We start from the raw sequence: 27,984 nt of genomic DNA on the forward strand, positions 1-27,984 counted from the left end.
CAACCGGAAGTCAAGTGCAACCGACTTGACAGTCAAGCGCTTATGATGATTATTATACTGACGCAACTGCTTTCCCCTTTGCTTTGCTAGCTTTTTGTTCGGGGCTTGTGTGTAACTGGTAACTAATGGAGTAGCCATTAATCCATCATAGACGGAAGATAAACGGTACAAACGGACAGTTTACCTTGATACGGTAGTCTACTGGGTGAGTATGGCCGTCATAACAACACACAGGACACTATGTGAGCTAGTAGCGAGCTTAGCAACGCATGTGATATGAAGCTACAGCCAGGCACTGTGAAAAATTCCTTCTGCATCTGATGCACGTTCCCTTGTTTACAGACATCATTGAGCTGCTGCGGTGTGGTTCTCATACAATCGCTTCATGCGGAACGATTTACAGATGTTCCTTCACTAAAGAAACAATGTGTTACGTCAGATATTAATTGCCATATCGTTGATTGCACAAGAAAAGACAAAGGCTCCCTGTTCCCAACATATGTGGGTTGATGCTCTCTGTCTGTCCATGCTATTATTGATAAAGCGTTCTTGCTCTTGGCCATATTGCTGCTTGTTCAATAGTAGCTTTCTACACCACAGTACAGTCTTTTCTTTTGCATTTTCATTTCAATAGCGTGCTTGCTAACTTTTAGTTATAGCTACTTAACTAGTTTGTTGTTCAAATCGGATGGTTTTAACTGGGTGTCATTGCATTGGAAATCAGACATTGCTGTGTTCCTCCTGGCCTCACCGATTGTAGAAGTGTGCCAAGCATGTATTTATTATAGGCATAGATTGAACATTATTGTTATTGTCATGGTCGTTTTGTTTGTTGTGCATTTTGAATGTGATATATTGATGATTTCCAGACCGTTATGAGAAAGAGTAAACACTAACGACCCTTTGCATTCGTGGAAGGTGTGAATTCTATCACAACTCCAGGATGTGTTAATGTCTTCAACCAGTCTTCTTTGTGCAGACATACATGCGGTATGAATGCATGATAGACATGACATGTTTATAACATATTAAGTTACATACGTACAACAACTGAGTAGTTTGTTTAGTCTTGTGGATCAAGAAAGATATCGAATCTTTTTTTCTCAGGGACTGAAGTATCTTGGCAAATAGTTTCTAGCAAGTAGGCCTAGTCGAAGGTCCATTGTCATGAGTCATGACTATTGTCAGGTCGGATGTTAAGCTATCTTTATACTTTATTTTATATTATATTGTTATCCTATTATACTTTTTTACTTGTGTTACTACTTTGCTCTGTACTTGTTCCCTACACTTACCTGTGTCTTTTATTTCATCCTTACTGCTGTGCTGAATTCCCCTCAGGATCAATTAATATCTGTCTATATATTAAACAAATAGAGATCAGAATCTAATATCTGGAAATTGGAATGAACTTGGAATAAATAGTTGATCTTAAGCACCACCTCCTCTCAGTTTGAAAAGTTACGGCTCTTTTTTTGTTCTTTGTTCTGATTTGGGGGTCTCTAGTTGGAATTCTACTCTTGTAATCCATTATAGCTTAAGCTACCCCCAAGGTTTGATGTATTTTTTGTGACTTAATGTAATGTTGACACAAGTGCAACTGCAGCCTGTCTTTTACAGCCCTGCCCTAACCAGTAGGACTATTTTTACAGCCCTGAATCTTAACCAGTAGTTGTTAGGTGTATTGTTTACAGTCAAAGATCCTGCTCCAAGCCGGGGCTAGTGATTCAAGCCCCCCACTGTAAAGCCAGCTAGGCTCCTATAATTATATTGTATAGAGTCATTGCCGCCGTAGTCCTATATCAATTTTTTAAATATTTTTTGATATTGTGACCACACACACACACACACACACACACACACACACACACACACACACACACACACACGGTGGGACACAACGTTGTATGTATGTATGTAGTATGTAATCAAGTCCCGATTCAACCAGCTTGGTCTCCTTTCTGTGGAGTAGAAGTACATGAATTATCTTTTTTTTGCTTAGCATTTATTTGATAATGTATCTCTTTAGGTGGGAGAGATACATTTGGAGACATTTGAGGACATCATCATGTCGTAGTACATCAAAGAATGATCTTTGTTTTTTTTACTTGCCATTTATTGGATAACATACCTTTTGGAGGGAGAGATAGACTTTGAGAACAACCAGAACATCACTGTATTCTCATCTAGAGGCCTGAAGTGATGACCCACCTGCACATGGTGCTCAACACTGACAAAATGCACACTGCTATGCTGCTTAATAGCTGCACACTCTACTCTGGATGGAACATATTGCACACATGCTTTGTCCAGCCATACAACCCGGCTGTCATCATAATCACGCTGGCTCCCGTAGCTAACCGGCTCATGGGACTATGCAAAGGCAAGGCACGTCCATGAAATGACACCATCAGACTCTCAAAGGGAAGGGAGTGACTCAATTTATGAAGGCTGCTGTAATGAAAAACAAAAAAACAAGTAATTCAATGTATGATGACACACGGCTATATTCCTCCACGGGAATGTGTCAACTGAAAATGCAAACAAATCCATATAGGGCAAGACATCAAAAATGCCTCATCTCTGGCCATCTGGTGTGAGGTACTGTAGGAGGCAGTACAGTCACTGTGCAGGAAGGGAAGCTGTATGCGTTTAGCTTATATAACCTCGGGTGGGCACTCAATATGGAGTTGGTTCTCTGAAGTTTTCTGTCGAATTTGGGGAATTGTGAGTGTCTGTTCAGCTGTCAATGTGTCCTTGCTATGGGCTACGGGGGAAATGACCCCATACCAGCCCAGCTGTGCCTTTTGATGGAGCAAGGAAGGATGAGGACAGGTTTCATTCCGGCTTATAGCCCACATGTGCATGGAAGTTCATTTTAGGACAGGAGATCCGTCTGTGGGCTGACAGAACAGCAGACGTTCAAACACATTCACTTGAACCACTACAAGCTACGCAACGCTACGCGTTATGAGCTTGTAGATCTGCTATATTTGGCCTAGAGATTTGGTGTGTTGACGGAAAAAAAGCAGTCCAATACAGTTGTAACTCAAATCTGTTTGACTAAGAATAGAGGGTTTAAGTCGTTAAACTGACTGGTAAATTAACTAACATTTGGTAGTTTCTCTGATCTCACAAAGAAATAAGCTAATCGTCTAGAGTTTCCATGAATTTATTGCAGGATATGAAAATAAACATATAGTTTGTCATCTTGACTAACTTTCATCTGACCAAATCCTAATCTACCTCAGTTTTGTTATGCCATTATGCAATGTGTTGTTATATTACATACCAGGAAGATATTTTTTAAAGCTATCAATGTGGCAAGCACACTCTGTGTAAAACCAACCAAATTTACAGAGAGAAAGTGGTCAAATAACAATCATTCATTATCCCAAAAATGATATTAAGAATATGGGCACCAGGTAAAGTTGACAGACATTACCATGTGCCACTGCAATTAGATGAGGTTACTGTGTTGTAGCGGCTCTCAGCAAGCAATGATAATGTAAAGACAGGCTAAATGTACTTTATCTTTAGAAATACAAATGATAAAATGGTTACACCGTACACAAAGTCTTGGAAAATTATTTAATACATTAATAATGATGCACTTCCTAGTTGGATGAAACTAAGTACTGTAATAACCATACAGTATCTTCTGCTTGAACCCCATTCCTGGTTCTCAGGGAGGAACAAACTTGCAGATCACGCTAAGATCATTTTGATGCAAAATGTTTCTTCATCATTGTCAAATTAATCACATATAAAATCGTAAAATAAAAGAGTATCAAACAACAATGTGCTCCAGTTTTTTTTTGCCATCCTGAGGCAATCTTAAGAATAGTCTCTGCTCTGGCTGTTTCTCAGGCCAGTTTAACAGTTTGGTGCCAATACTGATATTAACGAGGAAAAAAAAACGAGAAAAAAACAACGAATATCGATATATTAGCTGATATTATTTTGTCTGTCTGTCTGTCTGAGTGATTATCAATCAATCAGTGGTTAGTCTTTTTTCTCTTCTAGATACAGCTTGCTTTGTTCGTTCATGCATCCAGGTAAAGTTGTACCTGGCCCTGACTATCCCATCTGGTTATACTGTCCCCTTAGGGCACCATCTAGGTCTTTATGAATGTAGGAAGGAGTGGCTAATGTACCATTCTTACACCATTTTGTGCCCACACCTTCCCTCATGGTGAAAACCACTCTCTCAAAACCACTCTCTCCACACTGCATGAAAAAGTGTAGAGATGAAGGATAGGCCATTGTACTTTCCTATGTACAATGGCCAATTTGATTTATAACCTACCAAATTGTGTGTTTGGCTTTTCATCGCTGTATTTGTAAATGTTGCTCTCTTTTACCTGCAGGAATAAAGACCAAAGGCACTGCAGAGATATTCCAGGTTGACTGCATCGTCAACTCCACTACATTTCTCCTGGTTGCCTTCTCAAATGCAACATGGCGACTGTGTTTGTAGTCTGGCAGCATTACTGACCACTACCTTGGACTACAACCATGGAGAGGAAACGTAGAAAGAAATGAATCAAGCTGCTCAGGCCACAAGCCATGTGGACTCATTTTCCAAGCTCTGGCCCTGAACTGCTCTGAAACAACCTCTGATCTGTATCCTGCCACTATTTGTTCATGAGTAACTGAGATGCAACACAGAATGTCTCTACTTCCTGTGTGGGTGTCCGTGCTGCTAGGACTGCTGGTTGGCTACCTACCTGCCGTAGGGATGGAATCAGGGGGAGGAGCTAAACCTTCCTCTAACCACACCCCTACCTCAGACCCCCGCCCCACCTCTAGCTCCAACTGCTCCGATCACCTACTCAAGCTGGAGTTTTCCACCAATGTGGTAGAACACGGTAAGATTGTCTCCTTCCTGTTTGCTCTGTTCTCCATCCGACTTTGTACCTACCACGTCTAGTCAGATATCCTAATTGGCCAGCTGCCTTCCGAAAATGCAGATGGAGCCCGTGAAAATGTGTCAACTAAATGAGGTTCTGTTGAGCAAGGCACCCAGCATGCAGCTGCCCCCGAGCTACTGAGTGTCTCAATAGCACATAGTTCATAGAAGAACATGATTTTACTTGAAAAGGTTAAGAAAACATGTTGACCTTTTTAGAGAATGGTGTCGCTATAGGCTAATGGATTTCTGTGCATACACAGGACAAGCCGTTTGAATGAAATGAAAAGTGGAAACGAGGCCTCAGGCAGATGTTGAACTTTGTAAGCCTCACGCAGGCCCATCTGACAAGCGGCACACCTCAGACACGCCTGCTGATATGAACAAAATAACACATGCTCCTACACTGACGCTTCATAGCAAAGCCACAGGCACAATAAAAGGTGTTTGAGAGAGAAGTATCGGAATGGAGGAGAAAGACACAGAGAGACAGATGGATACAATGTGAAACAGAGCTCTTGAGATCCAGATGCAGGCTATTATGAAAGACATGCCCCCCAGTGGACGTTACCTGTTCACCTATCTTTGAACCGCAATCTCTGGTGTTCTTGCCCAGCCGTAAACCAACTCTCTGCTCTCCACTAATATCCTCTCATAATGACCCCTCTAGGGCAGATTCTAGCGACAATGGATATCTTAATGATACGAATGTAATACTAGCTCTCCCTGAGACACACCTCAGTGTCAGTAACATCAAATCATAATAGCAGCATTGTAGTTATGTTGAAGCGGGGATATAACTCGACCCATCCAACTGGTTTATGTAACACAGGGGTTTCCAAACATTTTCATGCTGTGACCCACCTGTGGATGTATTTTTGACCTAGGACCTACCATATTGTAGAGTAAAATTAATAATCGATAAAATCTCTATTGTTCATAAATAAAGTTACTAATGATGAAATGAAACAGACAGGGCCTGTATTTAAAATAAATGAATGATAGCTTGCCTTAACATTTTGTCAAGCATAAACGATACTCGCAACATATGCATTCATTTATTTTTCTCCAAAAATAAAATATTATGTTGGCCATCCTACGACCGGCCTGGCCCCTTGTTGTGACCCACTTATGGGCTGTGATCAACAGTTTGAACACCACCGATATAACCCACCATATTGCTCTTGTCGAGCTATCGATGGAGTTTGGTGTCCTACTGTATTGAGTGCAACAATATCTGACACTGCTTGAGCATGTATGTACAGTATGTAGATTTAGCAAAGTGGGTTCTTGTGGGAATTGTACATCGGTCCGCAACGCAGTAGCATTGTCGGTGTTGTGCTATTCTGCCATTCATATTGTCTTGCAACCTGCATTTTCAGTGTTATTCATACTTTATTGGGGGTGGGGGAAACTACACATTTCCACAACAGTTTGCTTTATATCTCAAAACTAATTTCTTGGTTCTAACCTGGGGCAACCTCCAGTAATGGAGCAATGTTCTCCAGACTGCTAATGCACTACTAGCTTACACTTGTTGTTTCTTCAGGCCATCTTATGTTCCAGGGATTTGGAAAGGCCTTGGCAACTAAACAGTTTAAACCCTGATACCATTTTTCTTCCCAAGGATAATTTGGGGATGTTTTTTGAGAAACACTCAAGAGCGCACAGTAAAATCCTTAATGTTACTTTAACTGTTCATTTTACTCCTTGGCAATGAAAGGCCTAACACTGAGGGTTTTAGTGTGCCCTGCTGTGGAAGGCAATACTTGGAGCCTGTAGTTGTGTCCTATTATGTAGTCTCTCTCTCTCTCTCTCTCGCTCTCTCTCTCTCTCTCTCTCTCTCTGTTAATCCATTGTGTCCCTAAACCTACAGTATTCAGCTGAATCTGACCTGGTGGTAATGGATAAAAACTCCTGTGGACATGTACTGTAGTCTAGCTGTAGCTAACAGCTGTTCCTCTGATAGGTTGGCGGATGTTTTGTCAGATGTTTACAAAGTATTTTAGATCAGTTTTGTTGTTCACAGCCTGAAACCGTCTATTCTGTCTGTGTACATGGAAAGCTGGAAACACTGTTTCATGTGTTCTTTTCTCCCCTTTTGTTTCCAGAGTACATTGTAGGATTTACGGGGTATTTCTCGGCCAAAGCCCGGCGCCTTTACATCAGCAGCGCCCTGCGTAACACCGGCGATGGAGCCTTGGACTGGCACATTGTTCCCCGGGAAAATCCTGCCTCAGACTTCCCCAGCGACTTTGAGCTGGTCCACATCCGCCAGGCATCGCCTAGCAACCTGTTGATCTTAGAGGACCACCCCTACATCAAGAGAGTGACGCCGCAACGGAAAGTGTTCCGAACACTCAAATACATCCCCTGTAAGTCAACAATAATATGTACCATTGCTAGAATGATCTATAAAGATACAGCAAGACATAATGCAGAATGTACCTTTTATTTCAGAAATTGAGTCTGTATTTCTGTTCTGTCTTGGCTATCTGTGTTGCAATTGCGGTTTGGTGGGGATCACATATCGTAGCTCTAGGTGGGGACCAGCCTGGGAGTGTTGATGTAGGTAGGGAGAAGTGTTTGTGTGTCCGTGGGTGCACAGAGAGAGAGAGAGAGAGAGAGAGAGAAAGGGAGAGTAATGGGAGGTTGACACTGGAGTCTGTGTGTGCCTGCCTTGGGAGTGTAGTTAGTGAGTTAATGGAGTGGGGGGATGGGTGGGTCAAGCCCACTGTACCTGGCATTGGATGAAAGGCTTTAGTGTGCCCCCACACAACCCCCAGCCCACCATATAACATTTGACTGAAGTCTTAACAATGACAGTATGTGTATCACTAGTAGAACTTAACACAGTTGTACTTTCCCAGAACTCGGGGAAAGACCTTGCAAAAGGTTCACTCCAATGTCCACTACTATTCAAATTACATTGTTTTTTTTAAATATTTGATTTGAGTGGATTTATTTGGTAGGTAAGTTATTCTGTCCATGAAGAACCAAAATTGTCAGATGAAAAGAAGCAGCTGGCGACTTCCAACAAGTAGGGGTTGGCCACTAAGTAGGGGTTGGCAGTGACGGGGACAAATACACATGGGGGGAATTGGCAATTTGGTATAATAAATAAATTGGGATGTACATTTCATTTGAAGTAAACTGAAGAGAACATCAAAATTTCCCCCGATCCTTGTGAAGGTGTGAAAGGCGTGATTAGCTAGTTGGTTGCTACTGCTAATTATCTTAATAATGGTGTTGTTTTGTATGGTTCTAGTGAGACTAGATTTACTTAAATGAGGCCAGGTGTAATGTGCCTCACTCACCTCATGATTTCAAGATGGAAAGGAGTGCAAGGGGATGAGAGAGATCGGCTAAATGAAGGTCCGGGGGAGTATGTTGATGTGGAGTAGTAAGTTGGATAAGGTAGTGGTACTGTACAGGGATATCGTTGTTATGTCAATGCAAGCACCTAGCAACATAAGCTGTTATTGATCTTCTTTTGAGGGGACATGCATATAGCCATACTAACAAACCCTGTTCTGAAAGGCTTGGCCTTCGACCATGCTGTAAACATCCTCTGCATCTTATTCTAACACAACTGTAAATGTGGCTGATGTATGTTGTTATGTAGCACCTGAACCCCCTGCACCCTGCAACGCCACTCGATGGAGGCAATCGTGGCAGTCATCCCGCCCCTTTCGCCGGACAAGCCTATCTCTTGCTTCGGGGTTCTGGCACTCCACGGGCCGCCACTCTAGCCGGCGTCTACTCCGGGCCATTCCCCGCCACGTTGCTCAGATCCTGCAGGCTGATGTCCTCTGGCAGATGGGACACACAGGTAAGACCCTGACGTTTAACCCACTGCCATAAGCGGCTCAGGTCATATAGATATGAAAGTATGGGCATTTAAAACGGAACAGGCCCATGGAAATTCTGAGGAAGTTCAGTGTCTTGAAATGCGATCATTTGAGCGAGAAGAATACAGTTTGTTTCCCAAATAATATTATTGGCAAGCCTTAACCCATTGAGACCTGACGCCGATTCTACATGTCTCCTAAATCTCAACAGTTTTCTGAAAAACGTATGTTTCTATATCAGTGGTGCTCAATCTTTTTCATGTCAAGGACAACCAAAATGATATGTATTTGGCCGCGGACCCCCATCAAAATATTTTGTTCCAGGGACCCCCAGAAGCAAAGATTTGAGTTAAAAATGTTTGCTTTAAAAATATATATGTTCAAAGATTTGCACACATTTTCACGAATTTTCAAAAATAGCAGATCTACAAGCTCGTAGCGCGGCACTCGGTGCCGCGCTATGAGCTTGAATATCTGCTATTTTTGAATAGCCCAAAGTGTAAAATAATGCTTTTTAGCTCAAATCTAAAAATGACACAGTTCCAGGTCTTAATGGGTTATAACGGAACAGGCCCATGGAAATTCTGAGGAAGTTCAGTGAAATGCGATCATTTGAGCGAGAAGAATACAGTATGTTTCCCAAATAATATTATTGGCAAGCCTTAAAATGCTTCAGAAACAATGTTTAGACTCTAAAGTGTTTTGAGGAGGTTCTAAATGGACCCTTACAGGTCTGTAACTCTGAGAGTGTACAAATGTAGCCCACTCTCAGACACTCAGAGTTATGGGGGTCCTTGACATTAAAAAGTTTGAGAATCACAGGTTTAAACCATCATACATTTCTCCATTGAAACCCACATAAAGGCAGTACCTTAACAGTGTTTGAGCTACTTGGTATAGTTAATGGTAGAGTAATAACTAGGATCCGCGACTGCCTTTGAATGTAACATGTACAGTATATTCATGTAATTATCAGATTTTCTGACTGACTTGACTGAGGTAGTTAACTTGACAGCAGGTCAGCATCTTATATTTAATCAACGGATGATATTGACTTATTGTAGTAAATGGTCATTAATTGGTTAATGGCATCAATTTGACTATTAGACAGACTTTAATCTGTGTGTGTGTGTGTGTGTGTGTGTGTGTGTGTGTGTGTGTGTGTGTGCACATATAGGCTCTGGGGTCAAGGTGGCAGTGTTTGACACAGGCCTCAGTGAGAAGCACCCTCATTTTAAGAATGTCAAAGAAAGGACCAACTGGACCAATGAGAAGACACTGGATGATGGTGAGGAGGATGAGCTTGATGACAATGCCAATTTTCTATGAGCTGGCTGAGATAAAGATCACATTGGACTGAAATTGTTTGCGTTTCAGCATGCATACTTGTATGCAAAATGATGATGATGGCCCCTTTCCTGTGACTGTGTGTCTCTCTCCAGGCCTAGGTCACGGTACCTTTGTAGCAGGAGTGATAGCCAGTATGAGGGAGTGTCAGGGCTTCGCCCCGGACTCTGAACTCCACATCTTCAGAGTCTTCACCAACAACCAGGTACATAAACATTCTCATTCATGCTTCGTTGTGCACCGGTGTCTCATACCAAAAACAGCTGCTATTTTCGGCATGTGTTGCCATCATACAGTATAAACAGGGGTGCACCTAACTGGTGCGCATGCGCACCCAAAATAAATAATGCGCGGCACATCAGACGACGCAAGGCGCTTTTGCGTGCGAACAGCTGGGACAGGAATTTCCAAGCTTTTATTTTTTAGCAAAGCAGAGGCTGTTAGAGGCACTCGTCACCGATGATGAACGCACCGTAATGGTGCAAAATATGCCATGAACGTCCCAATCTGGCGGATAAAAGCAGCGCAGCACAGGGCAACAACCTTGGGGGGTTCACCAAATGGCGTGAGAAAAAAAAAACGGCGAAAAACTGCGGAATTTGGAAGCAGAGCGTCCTTTTTTCTTGCGCACCCCCCCCCCCCCCCCCCCAACAAAACGGGACGGGACCATTTATTTGGTGCGCAGCAAGTCACATCTCCAGGTGCTCTTCTGAGTACTAGACCTAAAAAGTTATGTGCACCCCTGAGTATAAATTAAGCTGTTTTTTGGCTGTTGATTTGAATAAACAGTGAATGTATCACTGTTTCTGATACAAGGTGGAAGTTGCAACAGTTCGCTAAGTTGCACATCATATTCTCTGGTCCAACAAACAATACAAAATTTACCAGAAATGTCTAACCTACAGGTTTCGGTTGTATTTACAATAATTCTTATTACTATATAATAATTTTGAATCAGGCTTTACTTGTTGGCACTGAAATGCAAAATATCTACCTGTCAATGTCTTCATGTCAATGTTTATGTTTATTCAGCTTTCAGCATGATCACAGGTTTAAAAAGACAGGAGCCATTTAAAAACACTGAATTCTTTTGCTGATTACAATATAAAACAGTTCATAATTAAAAAAAAATCAGTCATTTAATAGTCTGCACGTATGGTGATTTCTTGTATATCTCAGTTCGGCTTCTTGGGATGTCCAGTGTGTTTGAGTTCCTTGTTTGGTGACCAGAGCTTCAGGCTCTGAACATACAGCCATCTTGCCAAACTCTGCCTCCAGTCACATGATGTTCTGAAGCAGCCATTGTGTGATTCGTTTTGTCTTTTTCCCTTTCTCTATCAGGTTTCTTACACCTCATGGTTCCTGGACGCCTTCAACTATGCCATCTTGAAAAAGATAGATGTTCTCAACCTCAGCATCGGGGGCCCTGACTTCATGGACCACCCCTTTGTTGACAAGGTGATGACGCACTTCATGGTTATAATGCTGTCTGAAGAAAAATTAGGAAAGGGTAGTGTAGCATCTAACACCCCATCCTCACTGCCATCCTCAAGTTATATGCCGTGTTGTTGCTTAATTTCTTTCCACTCATTAGTTAATTTGATTGGTTCAGGCAATGTCGCTGTGCCATGGCCGGCACTACATATCAGGAAAGTTTGTCTTGCGATTTCTTTGTCAGATCGCTCGCTCGCTGGCAGACAGGATAGGGTGTAAAGGCTAATGATGGATATTTTGAGAACTAGAAAGGAAAACCGTGGCATACATCTCTTCACCTCACCCCCCTCAATTTCACCTGTCTGTCTTTGCTTTCCTAATGTCTCAGGAAGGCAAACTTAATTGCCCTTTTCTCTTTTTTTCTTTTGTTTCTTTGTTTACATTATGACTTTGATTGACAGGTATGGGAGCTCACCGCCAACAAAGTGATCATGGTCTCAGCTATCGGCAACGATGGACCTCTGTACGGGTATGTTTATCACCACCCGCACACTTATGGATTTCATAACAGCAGCTATTGTTTCCTGTTCATTGTCACAATTGTATATGTATTTAGATGTGTGACATATTTGCTCTTGTTTTTGTCTTTCTGTCTTTTTCACACAAACGTCATTGGCTCAGGACCCTGAACAACCCAGCAGATCAGATGGACGTGATCGGAGTAGGAGGGATCGACTTTGAGGACAACATCGCCAGATTTTCTTCTAGAGGCATGACAACCTGGGTATGCTAGACCAGGAACGGTCTCTTTCTCTCACTTTCTTGCGCTCTCTCTCGCACTCAGGTGTCGCTTAAGGGCAAATGCCATCGTTCAGAAGTCTTTGCACCACACAGCAACTTATCTATCTGCAGTAGACCAAATCACACAGCCACCCTGGGATCTGCACTCTGTTCCTTCAGTCATCCGCAGCGTAGTTCTGCCCCTTCGGTCGTATCCAGTCAGGCATTTCAACACTCTACACATACCAGCTCTTTTATCAGTCATAGACCCAGACTGACTCTACTTGGGGATCTCATTTAGCTGTAACTCCCTGAGTGCCCACCCCCAACTGTCTACTCAGCCAGTTAGCCCCTCCAGATCCTTTCTCTGTATTCTTAACCAGTTTTTCATATTCACAGTCAGTCAACCACAAAAGTAAAAACAGAACTGTCCCACTTTCCTTTTGGCCCATTATCCTTCTCACTTTCTCGCTCCATCTTTCAGTTTCTCCAGCCTTCACTCTCTGTTTTGCTCTCCATCTGTCACTCCTGGCTCTGTCCATTTGTGCCATAAACCATATTTTCAAATGCTCAGCTTCTCATTGTCACTTTCTCTCTTCATCAACTACGTCATTTTGCCTTCTGTTTCTCTCTCTCTATCTCTATGCAGGAGCTGCCAGGCGGCTATGGCAGGGTGAAGCCTGACATTGTGACCTACGGGTCAGGGGTCAGGGGGTCGGGGATGAAGGAGGGCTGTCGCTCCCTGTCTGGCACCAGTGTGGCATCACCTGTAGTGGCCGGAGCGGTCACCCTGCTGGCCAGGTCAGTATCATAACCCTGCAAGTGTCCATATCAGGAATTTAAAGATCTAGATTGTGTTATTTTGTATATTCTTTGTATTTCTTTTTTTTATATATTCAGTTTGGTTTTACAGGACAATGTCCAATATTTGTGTTTGTAGCATGTTCCAATGTGTAAGCTGCCCTCACTCAAGAAGATAAAAGGCATCCCTATTTTGGGCATGTCATTATAGGCAACGTGTCGCGATGCAACACACTGTGAGCTTGTAGATCGGATATTCTAGCTAATGGTGGTACAACGAATTATATAGGGCTTAAGTGGTTAAGTAATTTTCTTAAGAGGAGATGAGCCCTATTTTAATTTCTGAAAATGTTAAAATGCATGACTAAAGTAGCAGGCCCTTAAAAATATTTCTCAGTCACTCGTTATCTCTTTAGTCTCGAGTGAAAACTCTGTTGTGGTTTCGCATTCCCGGCACGGATGTGTGACTGGACAGATAGCAGATATGGTTGTTGTTAAACACCATACCACCCTTCCTGTCTACTAAGACACACTCCCTTCTCCCTGGGGAACAGCACATTTAAAAGGGAAATTACACTGATATACGTGTAATGTCATGAACATTACCACCAGCCCGCTTTCTCTCACACACACGCACACGCACACGCACAAACACTAATACAATCCTCCTTCTCTAACCTCCAGCACTGTGCTGAACCGAGAGTTGGTGAATCCAGCATCTATGAAGCAGGCTCTGATCGCTTCGGCCCGCAGGCTGCCTGGTGTCAACATGTTTGAACAGGGCCACGGTAAACTAGACCTGATCAGAGCTTACCAGATCCTCAACAGCTACCGACCCCAAGCCAGGTAGGCCTGTAGACACACTCAAGAGTCTTTTACACCATGGGAATACAATGCACACAGACAGAGATACAGGCATGAACGTGTCATAGCAGGGTGCACATGTATCAGAATGGGCTTGGACTCATTTAGATGCACACAGGTATTAACGTGTAAATGTCACACACTAAAAAGTATAAATACAGGCAAACGCATGAAGCTGCACCTTATAATTCCTTTTATGTCTTTAACATTTAACATAGAATCTTATCCTAATTGCACCTCACTCGATAATTTGGACATAAAGGCCCATATTGTAATAACCTATGTATGTCTTTGAACTCCCACTATATGTGTGGTCGCAATGTTATATGAACACACACATTGTACACACAGACTACTTTCACTATCATTGTGTGTTTTTCTGTCTGTTTAGCCTGTCTCCTAGCTACATCGACCTGACAGAGTGTCCATACATGTGGCCTTACTGCTCTCAGCCCATCTACTATGGAGGAATGCCCACCATTGTCAACGTGACCATTCTAAATGGCATGGGCGTCACCGGAAGGATTCTCGACAAGGTGCAGTCACACACACACACACACACACACACACACACACACACACACACACACACACACACACACACACACACACACACACACACACGTCTATATTGTGCACAAACACTGTGACATAATTTCATTCAGGTTACAACTCTGGCAGAAATATCTGAGAATGGACTCAACTGGGGAGATCTCGAAAGAACCGCCAATAATGGAATGATGTGGAAGACATTTTGTCAATGGCTTATGCTCCCTAGAGGAGCAAAGGGCTTAAGTCTAGTAAAGCACAACTCTGGTGTTGTACTTCACCAAAGGATTTCTGACTTTCGATTTGTTGTTCACAAAATCTTTAAAAGTTGACTGTGGAATATCAGGATCTTTTACAATACAAATAAAAAACACTTCAATACAAATCAGAATTATTTTTATTGCCATGTATGTTTTGCAGATATGAAGAATATGCCTCATTTGTTGCATTCCACTGAATAACAGTATAGAAACATCAATTATTTACAACTATTGACTCAAAATATAAAGATAAGCAAAGATATAAAGGAGAAACGGTGTGCACCAACACACCGTAGTGGTACCATCCCGATGTTCCACCTAAATAATTAGAATCGTGTTTAACTGTAGGGAATTGACCAGTTGTTGAATGACATTTACATTCACCAGAGAGTTTGATTCTTGTCATGATGTCATATAGATACATTTGTGGAGGTAACCAAACCAATGGCATCTAAATGATAATGTCTCCAACAGTGTTAATTGTGACTGGGCAAATGTGTATTTAGTTTTAGTCGTAGTCTTTTGAATAACATTTCATTTTGTTTTTGTCACGTTTTAGTCATCTCAAATGTTTTAGTCTAGTTTTAGTTGACTAAATATCATGAGAATTTAGTTGACTAAAACTACAGTTGTAGTTGTTTTAGTCGACAAAAAAATATTTTGGCGGGCCGTGATGGCGTGATGGTGTAGTAATGCCTGATTTATACTTAGCTGCATGCCGAAAATATCTCACAAATGCAAGCTACAACTTGTAGATTGTAGATCGGCTATTTTTGGAGCACAACACCTGCACGCAACCAAGCATTAAATGACTTGTAACTAACATTTTAGTCTAGTTTTTAATTGTCAGTATATGTTGTCATAGTCTTTGTCATCATAGCTTAGTTTTTATTTAGTTTCGTCTTTGAAAAAAGGTAGTCGACTAACATTTTTCGTCATAGTTTTAGTTGACGAAATTAACACTGGTCTCCATCCTGTGCAGCCTATCTGGCAGCCCTACCTGCCTCAGAACGGTGACCACATTGACGTGGCGGTCTCCTATTCGCCGGTGCTGTGGCCTTGGGCAGGCTACCTGGCCATCTCCATCTCGGTGGCGAAGAAAGCAGCATCATGGGAAGGCATCGCTCAGGGTCATGTGATGGTCACCGTGGCATCACCTGCAGAGAATGACGTGAGTAGCTTCAAATTTGTATATAAGCAATATTAATATGATAAAATGTAATCGATCATCTTTGTCATTACTATTCATAATGATCCTGTGCTGTGTATTGTAGGTCTAAATTGTGCTACCAACCCTATCAAAAAGTAGTGGGAAATATCTATTCTTTTTAGTACCGTATGGAAAAACATTTCTTCTGTGTTTTTTTGTTTTGTTTTTGTTAGCTAGACCATTCGGTCTAGATAAGTTACTCTCTGAGTTTTTATCTTTTTTATCTTGTACAATAAAAACTTTGATTATTGCATTTCTTTGCACAGAACAGTGGCAACAACGTAGCACCCGTAAGTGACAGTGTGTGTCAACCAGAAAAGTAAACTAAATACTTTCCTGTTCCTCTTGTGCAGTCTGAGGTTGGGGGTGGGGAACTGACCTCCACGGTCAAGCTGCCAATCAAGGTGAAGATCGTACCGACTCCACCGCGCAGCAAGAGGGTGCTGTGGGACCAGTACCACAATCTCCGCTACCCGCCTGGCTACTTCCCCCGGGATAACCTCCGTATGAAGAATGACCCGCTAGATTGGTGAGTGGTGTCACTGTGTTTCATATGCCTCTCCTCTTTTATTTAATTTAAAGCAGTTTTGTGGCTATTTTTACAAGAGCCTGTTTGGGGGTGGGTTGGGGGGGTGTTAAGGTAAAAAGAATAAAATTAATCAGTTAAGTTGTGTCTGCTGCTCTCTCGATGTCTCCCATCTGTCTTTTTTTGCCACAACCAGCTTGATTCTTCCTCATTGTTTTTTCTATGAAAATGCTAAATAGTTTGAGTGAAAAACACTGTATCGTTCTCTGTATTTCCAGGAACGGAGACCACATCCACACCAACTTCAGAGATATGTACCAGCACCTTAGAAGTATGGGATACTTCATTGAGGTTCTGGGAGCACCCATCACCTGCTTTGATGCCAGCCAGTATGGTGAGAGCACTAGGCAAAACTATTGATGTCACCTGTCCCGAGTTGTGGGGTGACCATAGCTAAGTGGGTAGAAGTGTCCCTGAGCAAGACACTTTTCCCCTAACAGCTTCCCTATTGTCCATGAACGCATCATAGCCATCTAAGCAATCATCAGCTGGGGGAAGCTATAAATGCAATTACCCTTTCCCTCACTGCTGCAGCGGTAGATGCATAATAAGCCCAATTTATTCAATGTCATGCAGCTCAGCGCACACCAAAAATAGCTGATCTACAAGCCGATCTACTTGTAGATAGGCTATTTGTGGCACACAGCGTGTTGTACGACAGAGTAGAAATTTAGCAATAGAAGTGCTGAAGGCTAAACCATTCAACGTACTAATCATTACACGTCACTAATCACCTCTTGCTCATTAAGTCTAGCCATCTTATGAGCGTCAAGACATCAAACTAAATGTCTGCACTCTGTGTATCCCACTTCACAGGCACATTACTGATGGTGGACAGCGAGGAGGAGTACTTTCCAGAGGAGATCACCAAACTGAGGAGAGACATCGACAACGGCCTGTCGCTCATTATCTTCAGCGACTGGTACAACACCTCCGTCATGAGGAAGGTCAAGTTCTACGACGAGAACACCAGGTATAAGCTCCACCGCGTGTGCGAACACACACACACACACACACACACACACACACACACACACACACACACACACTCACACATATACTATACTGAAGTAGAATGATGTACATCTTGTGACATCTTAAAGCTGTTCTGAGGGAAGTTCTTGTACAAGTCCTACTGTGTTAGTTTTCCGTTAGGATACACAAAGGATACTCTTTGAGTCTCCTACCGGAGACATAAGTATCTTTCCACCGGTAAATTATTGGCTTGGGAATGCGACAAAAACAAAAAAATATCAGTAAATTCAAGGCTTCATAGGGTGTGTAATGGATAGAAAATAAGTCATTTTTTGGGTGAACTACTTCTTTAATGTCTCCTTGGTCTAATATAGATGAAGGACATTGTGGGGTTTCATGTTCACAGCTTAATTTCTCATGCAACAGAAATAATTCATTATGGCCCCTCATTGGCTCCATTAATATCCCATTTCAACTGTCACAGTACATCAGCAGGTCCTTAGAAACTGTTAAATACAGTTAAATATAGCCTTTGGGTCCTTCAAAATAGTTTATATTTTTCATTTAACCACTTAACCCCTATATACTTCACTGTACGTCAAATAGCAAGAATAGCAAATCTACAAGCTCACAACGTGTCGCGTTTCAACGCATTGTTTTTTATTGTTATTTTTGCAGAATGTTCGCCTATTTTTGCCAAATGTTTGCCTATTTTAGTGAATGTTTGTCTATAATACCATGGCTAGAATAAGGCTGCTAGGGTTCATTTGGTTAAAACAAATGGATCTTATTATTCTTTTGAGTTATATATTCAGCATACATTAAAAACAACGTCAGTTCAGACTTTTTAAGACAAAACCAGTCTCACTGTACCAGTATTCAGTTAGGCCTGTCAATATTACCTCTGAATTATATCTATCGTATAGCTTTACCTTTCTTTCCACTCCACATCTTTAACATGGAGACACCACCACACTCGTGAGTTATTTTGAACACGCTGGCCCTGATGGATGTTTTGCCGTTATACAGTATAATGGTTGTAATCAATCTGAATTCTTGATGTGATCTCTATGCAGTGTTTTTTTTATTTATTTTTATTATTAGTAATTATCTTGCCTTCAGGCTGTGGTGGATGCTGTGTTGGCTCTACTATGGGAATTATTTAGTTGATGCATACTGCTGTCGGCAGTGGTAGATAATTAAACTCTAGTGCTGTGTAAATGTTCCTCAAGCATAATATATGGTTTGTTGATTACAATGTCATCCAAGTGATTTGCTCGTGTTATCTGCGGGCAGGAACAGGTGCTTTGTAGATTATATTGTGTGTAAAAATGACATTTCTTCACTTGATTTGTAGGCAGTGGTGGATGCCGGACACAGGGGGCGCTAATGTACCAGCACTGAACGACCTGATCTCAGTGTGGGGAATGGCCTTCAGCGATGGCCTGTACGAGGGAGACTTCACCATGGCTGATCATGACAGTAAGACGCAACTTTTTGTCTTTAATCTGTCACTCTGACATACACCCACCAGACAAACACAGCCCTTGTCTTTCTCTCAGCACACTGCAACAGTGGTGGAGGAAGTACTCGGATGTATTGCTTAAAAGTACAAAGTAACAATACCGCAATATAGAAATGCTCTGTTACAAGTGAAATAAGTAAAATACCTGTATTCAAGATTTTACTTAAGTAAAAATACAAAAGTATTGGAATGAAAAAAACTTAAAATAAGTAAAAGTACTCAGAATTTCAAAGTTTCTTAAAGTTTTCAAAATGTGTTAATATTAATATTTATATGTATTTGATAATAGCTGATCTACAAGCTCATGTGAGCTTGTAGATCATTTATTTTTAAATAGCTGAAGTATGAAATAGTATATACGTGTTACAAAGTAGCTATTAGCTTAAGCTTTCAAATAATTGTAGTGGAGTAAAGAGTACAGTATAAAGTATTGAGAACTTGCTACTTACTCAAGAAAGGAAAAAATACCTCAAAATTGTACTTAATTACAGTACCACCACTGCTACCAGCACACTGCAACACCCAATATTTTTCTTATATATTTCTTATATATTTCTTTTCACCGGATGCTTTGGAAAGTTGTGTTCTCATATTAGAATACAATTATCAACCAGCCTTTCTCTCTCCCTGCGCCACTCCTTCTGTTCCTCTTTCTATCACTCTGTGTCTTCTAACTCTTTACAGTGTACTATGCCTCAGGCTGTAGCATCGCCCGTTTCCCAGAAGATGGAATAGTGATTGCCAAGAACCTGAAAGACCAAGGTATCAGCCTCATTCTTAAAGTATTGAACCAAGCTGAGTGCAACGCTGCCTGCAAATTATGTTCTCACTGGTAACATCATTAGCGTTTGCTTCCCCTCCACAGGTCTGGTAAATGGCCGTGCTAATGAAGGCCAATCGTCTCGACTTGTGTCTTATCTATTCCAACATAACACTATAGTGTCTCACCCACTGGTGAGCAGTGAGGATATTGCAAGTGCGCCCCCAAATAATTGACAAAACACTGCAATTGTATTTATAATATAACATTAATATAAAATAAAATAAAAATGTCATGGTATTTTTTCTTTCAAACTTTCAAAATGAGTTTTCATTGTGATACCGATAAACGGGAACTTAAAGTAGACCGTGTTGGTTCCTCTGATCCAAGCCGCAAAACACAATCGATTCGACTGATCAATAAAATAAACATGCTCTGAAAATGCACGCTGCCCAGCCAGCCCACCCATCTGACCACTTAACACGCCAGCTGGGATAAGTTGTCAGATGGGTGGGCCGTGAACACTCAGATGGCTATGATGCGTTCATGGGCCATAGGGAAGCTGTTAGGGGCAAAGTGTCTTGCTGTCTTGAGACCTAAAATGGGCCCTGCTCCAGAAAAGGTTGAGAACGTGTGTGTGTGTGTGTGTGTGTGTGTGTGTGTGTGTGTGTGTGTGTGTGTGTGTGTGTGTGTGTGTGTGCGCGCGCGCGCACGCACACAGGTCTGGAGGTGTTGAAGCAAGAGACAGCGGTGGTGGAAGGTGTTCCTATTCTGGGGTTGTACCAAACACCCTCTGACGGTGGTGGTCGGATCGCTCTCTATGGAGACTCCAACTGCATAGATGACAGCCATAGGCAGAAAGGTAAGACAATCACCCTCTCTCTGTGAATGTGAATTACGGAGACAGAAGTGAATAACATGACACGATGAAGCTTTTTCTTTATTTGTGAAGGCGAAATTCTGTGTATTTCTTTAACCCATTCAATCCGGGAACGCATGTGTGTCATTTTAGATTTCTTTGGCTATTCAAAAATAGCAGATGTACAAAGCTCATATCTATGAGCTTGTAGATCTGTTATAAAAATATAAGTGAAAATGTGTGCAAATCTTTGAATATATATATATATATTTCTAAAGCGAACATTTGTAACTCAAATCTCATGTGTACCATTTCCTGAAAAATGAGCGTTTTGGAGTTAGCTGATTTCTGCCCGACAGCAGAGATAAGTACATGTGGTGTACGATTAGAATAATAAAATAAAGTAGTTAAAGTATAGCTTGCAGTGCCAGAATAGTGACCGATATCACCAAAAATGTATTTTAGTGTATGCTTCACAGAATAAATCTCTATGGTAACTTATGTGCAACTGCTTTCATGAAACAGAGTCATGGATAAGCTGAGCCAGGGATAACTCACTAAGTTAATCTGACTAGATAACTGAAACCGAGTCATGGATAAAGGATAAGTTCAGCCAGGATAGATAACCGATACATCCCGGTTTAATCTGCTATCTAGATTTTATGAAACTAAACACATTTCTTCGTTGCTATACACGTTCAATGTTCTATGTGCTGCTTTCCTTCCAGATTGTTTCTGGCTCCTTGATGCTCTACTGCAGTACACTTCCTATAGTATGACTCCTCCTAGCCTCAGTCACTCTCATAGCAGAGTAGCGCCACCTACAGGTGCTGAGCGCCCACTGCCTCTGAGACTAGAAGGTGAGCAGGCTCATACACAGTATACTTCTCATGAACATACACACAAGCAGCCCTATTCCATAATACTGTACATACCAAAACCAAGCACAGATAAAGTCAACACAACTGCCTCTTTTTTTCTCTTGCATCTGTTTTTCTCTTCTCTTCTCTACTCTTTCCTTTTCTTCTCTTCTCTCTTCCAATCTGCCAGGCAACCATCTGTACCGTTATTCCAAGGTTCTGGAGGCTCACCTGGGAGACCCTAAACCCCGCCCCCTACCTGCCTGTCCTCATCTTTCCTGGGCCAAGCCTCAGCCACTGAATGAGACGGCGCCCAGGTCAGTCAAACTGGCCACCTTTTTTATTTTTTATTGTTTTATTTTCTATCTCAGTGGTTCACAAACGTTTTCAGGTCTGGACCCCACTTTGAGAACCACTATCTTATGTCCAAGTATTATGATAATGTGTACTGTCTGCACCAAGTACTCTGACAAGGGGTACAATTGCATAACCAAAGGAGCATGTGTTACCAATTGGCATCGCCCTTGTTTTTGAAAGATTTTGAAAACTTTGATAAGAAAACAATCTCTTATAATAATAAATAATAATTATAGCTGCAAGCAGCGATAATACAGGGCCAGACAGACAGACAGACAGACAGACAGACAGACATGGAGAGAGAGACAGGCAGACAGACAGACAGACAGACAGACATGGAGAGAGAGACAGACAGACAGACATGGAGAGAGAGACAGACAGACAGACAGACAGACATGGAGAGAGAGACAGACAGACCGACATGGATACTGGAGAGACAGACAGACAGACAGACAGACAGACAGACAGACATGGATACTGGAGAGAGAGAGACAGACAGACAGACAGACAGACAGACAGACATGGAAACTGGAGAGAGAGAAAGACAGACAGACAGACAGACATGGATACTGGAGAGAGAGAGAGAGAGAGAGACAGACAGACAGACAGACATGGATACTGGAGAGAGAGACAGACAGACAGACAGACAGACAGACATGGATACTGGAGAGAGAGAGAGAGAGACGCATGGAAACTGGAGAGAGAGAGAGAGAGAGAGAGAGAGAGAGAGATGGAAACTGGAGAGAGAGAGAGAGAGAGATGGAAACTGGAGAGAGAGAGAGAGAGAGAGAGAGATGGAAACTGGAGAGAGAGAGAGATGGAAACTGGAGAGAGAGAGAGATAGAAACGGAATAGATGAGAGAGAGAGAGAGAGACATGGAAACGGAATAGATTGATGAGAGAGAGAGAGAGAGAGAGAGAGAGAGAGAGAGAGCGCCATGGAAACGGAATAGATTGAAGAGAGACATGGAAATGGAATAGATTGATGAGAGAGAGAGATGAAAACAGAATGGATTGATTGGACATCTCAACCTATTGCCATTAACAGAAATCGAACTCTCAACCTTCGGACTAATAGGCTGCAACACTACCTATAGTGCTATACTTTTGTCCAGGCTGATGTTGTCTGTTGAAGATCATAAACTCTTGCCTTCTGTCATGAACCAAGCCAACACTAAGATCACTCATTCACAAACCATTTACCAATAGAGAAATTGTATGTCTCCTCGCAACCGAAAACAGTGAAAGCAGCCGATCTACAAGCTCAGAAACACGTTGCTATCTGAAAGGTTTTGAGATTGTAGATCGGCTATTTTCAGAATGAAGTATGTCATACGTTGAAAAACGTACTCTCAAATATGCATTTCAGGTTATCTTTACCATTTGCACATGTATTCATTGATACAGTCATGTTGTTTGCAATTCAACTTAAATGAAGTCTGCAAGTGAGGCTTGAACTGACGACCTTGAGATTGTGAGGCACTCATTTAAGGGAGACGCCATTGGACCAACAGACAAGGAACTGTGAAAAAGGAGATCACACAGATGATACAGTTTCACGCAAATAGCTGAAAAATCCTGGGTTTAAGTGTTTTTCAAACTGCTCAAAATTGCGGACAATCTAAGGGCGGAGCTTACTGGTCAAAGCGATAAATGTGTTCCTCATGAGTCAAGGCACAAGTGTAAGCAAGTTTCACGACTTTCGGCCAAACGAGGCATGACTTTTGCCTGTTTAAAGTTTGCATTTTCAAAAAAATGCTATAGCGCCCCCCTTTGGCCAATTGGAGTGAGATTGGTTTCAGTGATATTTGGAATGACTCTCTACATTACTGCAACGTTTCAAAGAAATGTGAGTCTTGCATGTATGTGTTAGGGGCAGATGAATAATTTTCATAAAACTGCAATAGTTAAAATCTATGGAATCCTGGGATTTTGGAGCAATCTGCACGAAACGTTTAACACTTGAACTTTGGACCTCTGCCGACATAATGATGGGAGCGGATTTTCCATAAGTGAAAAAATGCAGAAGTTAGGAGCCAATGGCTGTTTTTCATATAATTCAAAATGGTGGGCGATCTAAAGGTCAGAGGTCAAAAGTCAGACCACAAAAGTTGTCGGGCATGAAGAGACGCATGTGTGTATCGAAGTTTCATGGTTGTAGGTCAAACAGGGCATGAGTTGTACCTGTTCAAAGTTGGCACTTTAAATTGAGTGCTATAGCGCCACCCTTTGACGAATGAGTGTGAGAATTATTTCTTGGTAGTTTTTCATGAGCATCTACCATATGGCCGAGTTTCGTAAAAAGCGTATGCACGGTTAAGCCAGAACTGGCAAAAACAAGTATTTTTCAAACTGCTCAAAATTGCGGAAAATCTAAGGGCGGAGCTTAATGGTCAAATCGATACGTGTGTTCCTCATGAGTCAAGGCACATGTGTAAGCAAGTTTCACGACTTTCGGCCAAACGAGGCATGACTTATGCCTGTTTAAAGTCTGCATTTTCAAAAAATTGCTATAGCGCCCCCCTTTGGCCAATTGGGGTAAGATTGGTTTCAGTGATATTTGGAATGACCCTGTACATTTCTGCAAAGTTTCAAAGAAATGTGAGTCTGCATGTATGTTTTAGGCGCAGATGAATAATTTTCATAAAACTGCAATAGTTAAAATCTATGGAATCCTAGGATTTTGGAGCAATCTGCACGAAACGTTTAACACTTGAACTTTGGACCTCTGCCGACATAATGATGGGAGCGGATTTTCCATAAGTGAAAAAATGCAGAAGTTAGGAGCCAATGACTGTTTTTCATATAATTCAAAATGGTGGGAGATCTAAAGGTCAGAGGTCAAAAGTCAGAGAAAGTTGTTCAGCATGAGGAGACGCATATGTGTATCCAAGTTTCATGGCTGTAGGTCAAACAGGGCATGAGTTGTACCTGTTCAAAGTTGGCATTTTCAATTGAGTGCTATAGCGCCACCTTTGGACGAAAGATTGTGAGAATTATTTTTTGATCGTTTTTCATGACCATCTACCATATGGCCGAGTTTCGTAAAAAGCGACAGCACGGTTCAGCCAGAACTGCGAAAAGTGGCAGAAGAAACAGAATACTGCCAATATCAAAACGGGTACAGAGCTGAGAGCTCTGTCCCTGTAATAATAAATTGCATGCTCAAATATGGATCCCAGGTTGAAAGTAGTTAAGTCTGTCTGTGGGTTCTATAGATATTGAACCAATGAAAAGTATTAACATGAGCTTGTGACTAAATAATAGCTACATTGGATCCATTGGAACACAGGTTCATTTTTCCATTTCCTGAAAAGTAACCGTTTTGGACATACAAGGTTTCTGCCCCAACAGTGACTATATGGACAGCAGCTAGCCCCTACCATAGTTGGGCAGCTTATTTCTATGACACATCCATCAAATGATTGATTTGCATGCTTTGTTAGGATGTGCACTATTTTGCATCCTATCTACAGTGGTTAATCAAACAAATGGGATTTCTGCCAAAACATACATTTTGAACTGGAAGGCTTGAATCCATTTGAATATTTTTCTATTGGTAATCGTTTCTTTCAAATTCTGTTTTGGGAAAAGGCTGACAGATGTAAAATATCTGGGCAGTGGGCACACAACACATTTGCATACAACATTGTGCAGATTAGAGATTATGCTATATTAATAATACAGCTGTCAACTTTTCTATCATGTTTGTTACCCCAAAGGCCCTTGCACACAAAGTCGTTTTTTTGTTTGTTTTCATCTTATGAAATGGCATACAATAATGTATACAAGCTCATGTTATGTCCATTACAACTTACATCAGCTGCGACATTGTTGCTTGTCAATGGTATTTTCAGAACAGATATGATTTTTCCTCGTTATTTTTTTCATATTGGCCCTTAGATGCTTTTGCTTTGCATTACTCATAGGTTACTATTGGATACTCAACGGACAAGGATTTCTATTAGCAAAAGAGCAAATACGCAAACATGTGTTCTATTATGCTATGATGTGATTTCCAAATCTCTCTTGTGTGTTTGTGAGTGAGACTGTAGACAAATGGATGAATAATAAAAATACAAATGGATGAATAATAAAAATACAAGGACATTTTCACTGTACTCTCACTAGTCGTGTAGGCTCTACTTGTCCTTGAATGGCCATCTTATAAGACATAAAAGAAAACAATTGCATGCTTTGAATAAAATTGGATTCTTCACACAGCACAGTCCAAAAAGATAATGGAAGAGAACAATATGGAACACGAAAAATTTCAATATTTATTACATCGGTGTTGGTGTGCATGACTTCCTTGAATAATTTTTTTCGCAAATATTTCTCTCATGCGCATTGCATTTTTGTGATGGAGATGGTTTTCAATAGCCTTGCTTTGTTAATTTTACTCTCTCTCTCACTCACTGTCTCTCGCTCTATGACTCTCCTAGTAACCTGTGGAAGCACCAGAAACTGCTGTCGATCGACCTGGACAAGGTTGTTCTACCCAACATGAGACCATACCGTCCCCAGGTCAGACCTCTGTCACCAGGAGAGAGTGGAGCCTGGGACATCCCTGGAGGTAAGACACTGTGGACCAACAATTAACACCTCTTGCCCTCAGACTGAAAATTGAAAAATAAATAAATACATTTAGGTTCAAATGTCAAATTGTAACATATTTGTTTTTATTACTGCAGTGAATACCATGCACAGCATGGACAGCTTACTTTCATCCACTATTTATTGATCTCAGATGTGTTGATGAACATGGGATAAACTTAGTGTCGATGGGAAAATTCCATAGATCATGTATTACCATACAGTACATCTATCTGTCCTCCGCAGCTAACTTTACTTTCGTGTCACTCACTCTTTCTCTCTTCCTCTCTCCTCAGGTATAATGCCGGGTCGCTACAACCAGGAAGTGGGCCAAACCATCCCTGTCTTTGCCTTCCTGGGTGCGATGGTTGTCCTGTCCTTCTTTGTGGTCCAGCTCACCAAGGCCAAGAACAAACCCAAGCGCAGGAAACCCCGCGTCAAACGGCCCACGTACCTCCAGCAACAGCAGCAAACATTGACCGGGAAGGCACCCACAGTTTGACCCACAGGTCAGTGGTGGCGGACTAGCACTTCAGTTTAGGAGCCTTAGGTGTCTATCTAGAACACATTCTAGAACTCTAGACACGGAAATGTGGAGTGAAATGAACTCTCTTAAACTCTTGGAATAATCAGCCAGGTCTTGGACTGCGGATTCTGCAAATTGACTTGTTATGGAACTCTGAAATCTTAGAACTCATCTCAAGCTCTGCCAGACCTGAACTTTCTGCAGCTCCAGTTTTCCCCCACCGAGACGGTTTCTGTGCCTCTTGTCTGTCTAGGCTGTTGGTGGGAGTTTGTGTGTGGACTGATGAACAGTGTTAGATGGTGTTACAAATACACACACATCCTAGAATACCTGTTCCAGACAGACGTTGCCTACGTTCGTTTTTTTTATTTTCCTTCTAAAGAGATTCTGTAATTCCTCTGACCAAATGGACTTTATGAAATATTTGTTTGTTCACTTTTGTATTTATTGAATCTGCCCATACCCTGATGCGCGCGCAGTCACACGCTCGCGCACACACACACACACACACACACACACACACACACACACACACACACACACACACACACACACACACACACACACACACACACACACACACACACACACACACACACACACACACACACACACTTTTAACAGAAACACAATTTTGACAGAAATACTTTGCATGAACTCTCAAAAAAAGACAGACACACACAAACAAGTGAATTGTATGTCTGTTGTCTGATTAAGTTGCCTGGACCTAGAACCTTGTCTTCAGTCATCAGTGTTTTGTATGTCCTGCCCATATTAATTGTTTAAATTTATTGTCTTTTCTTTGTTTTTATATTTTATATAATGAATGAATTATGGCAAGGCGCTTCTCCTCCATGATTTCATGCTCACTAAAGTAGCATTGACAAACCATTCAAATATATCACGTCAATAAAAAAAAAGCATCTTCATGG

The 27,984-nt window shown here is 41.6% G+C and overlaps 1 protein-coding gene across 1 annotated transcript; it reads left to right on the top strand.

Moving 5' to 3' along the window:
• The first annotated feature begins 71 nt into the window (after nt 1–71).
• mbtps1 (membrane-bound transcription factor peptidase, site 1) lies at nt 72–27,981 on the top strand. The gene is made up of 23 exons (XM_084060556.1): nt 72–205; nt 4,371–4,871; nt 7,024–7,287; nt 8,538–8,744; nt 9,941–10,051; nt 10,206–10,315; nt 11,452–11,568; nt 12,006–12,073; nt 12,226–12,328; nt 12,974–13,125; nt 13,810–13,971; nt 14,381–14,525; nt 15,781–15,969; nt 16,362–16,537; nt 16,813–16,928; nt 17,411–17,567; nt 18,927–19,051; nt 19,779–19,856; nt 20,576–20,716; nt 21,442–21,573; nt 21,764–21,890; nt 26,376–26,506; nt 26,823–27,981. Exons 2-23 carry the CDS (start codon nt 4,661–4,663, stop codon nt 27,026–27,028), a joined length of 3,228 nt encoding a protein of 1,075 aa, XP_083916682.1. The 5' UTR covers nt 72–205; nt 4,371–4,660; the 3' UTR covers nt 27,029–27,981.
• The last annotated feature ends 3 nt before the right edge of the window (nt 27,982–27,984 follow it).

The sequence above is a fragment of the Gymnoscopelus microlampas genome (genome assembly GCF_963454915.1).
Source record: "Gymnoscopelus microlampas genome assembly, chromosome: 6".
NCBI classification, from domain to species: Eukaryota; Metazoa; Chordata; class Actinopteri; order Myctophiformes; family Myctophidae; genus Gymnoscopelus; species Gymnoscopelus microlampas.

What these genes read in the sequence shown, in the direction of transcription:
- mbtps1 (XM_084060556.1), top strand. Translation starts at nt 4,661, where the DNA reads ATGCAACACAGAATGTCTCTACTTCCTGTGTGGGTGTCCGTGCTGCTA. An exon ending in TGAGAAGACACTGGATGATG is followed by an intron (nt 10,052 to 10,205) that starts GTGAGGAGGATG and finishes GTCTCTCTCCAG; the next exon opens with GCCTAGGTCACGGTACCTTT. An exon ending in TGACAGCCATAGGCAGAAAG is followed by an intron (nt 20,717 to 21,441) that starts GTAAGACAATCA and finishes CTTTCCTTCCAG; the next exon opens with ATTGTTTCTGGCTCCTTGAT.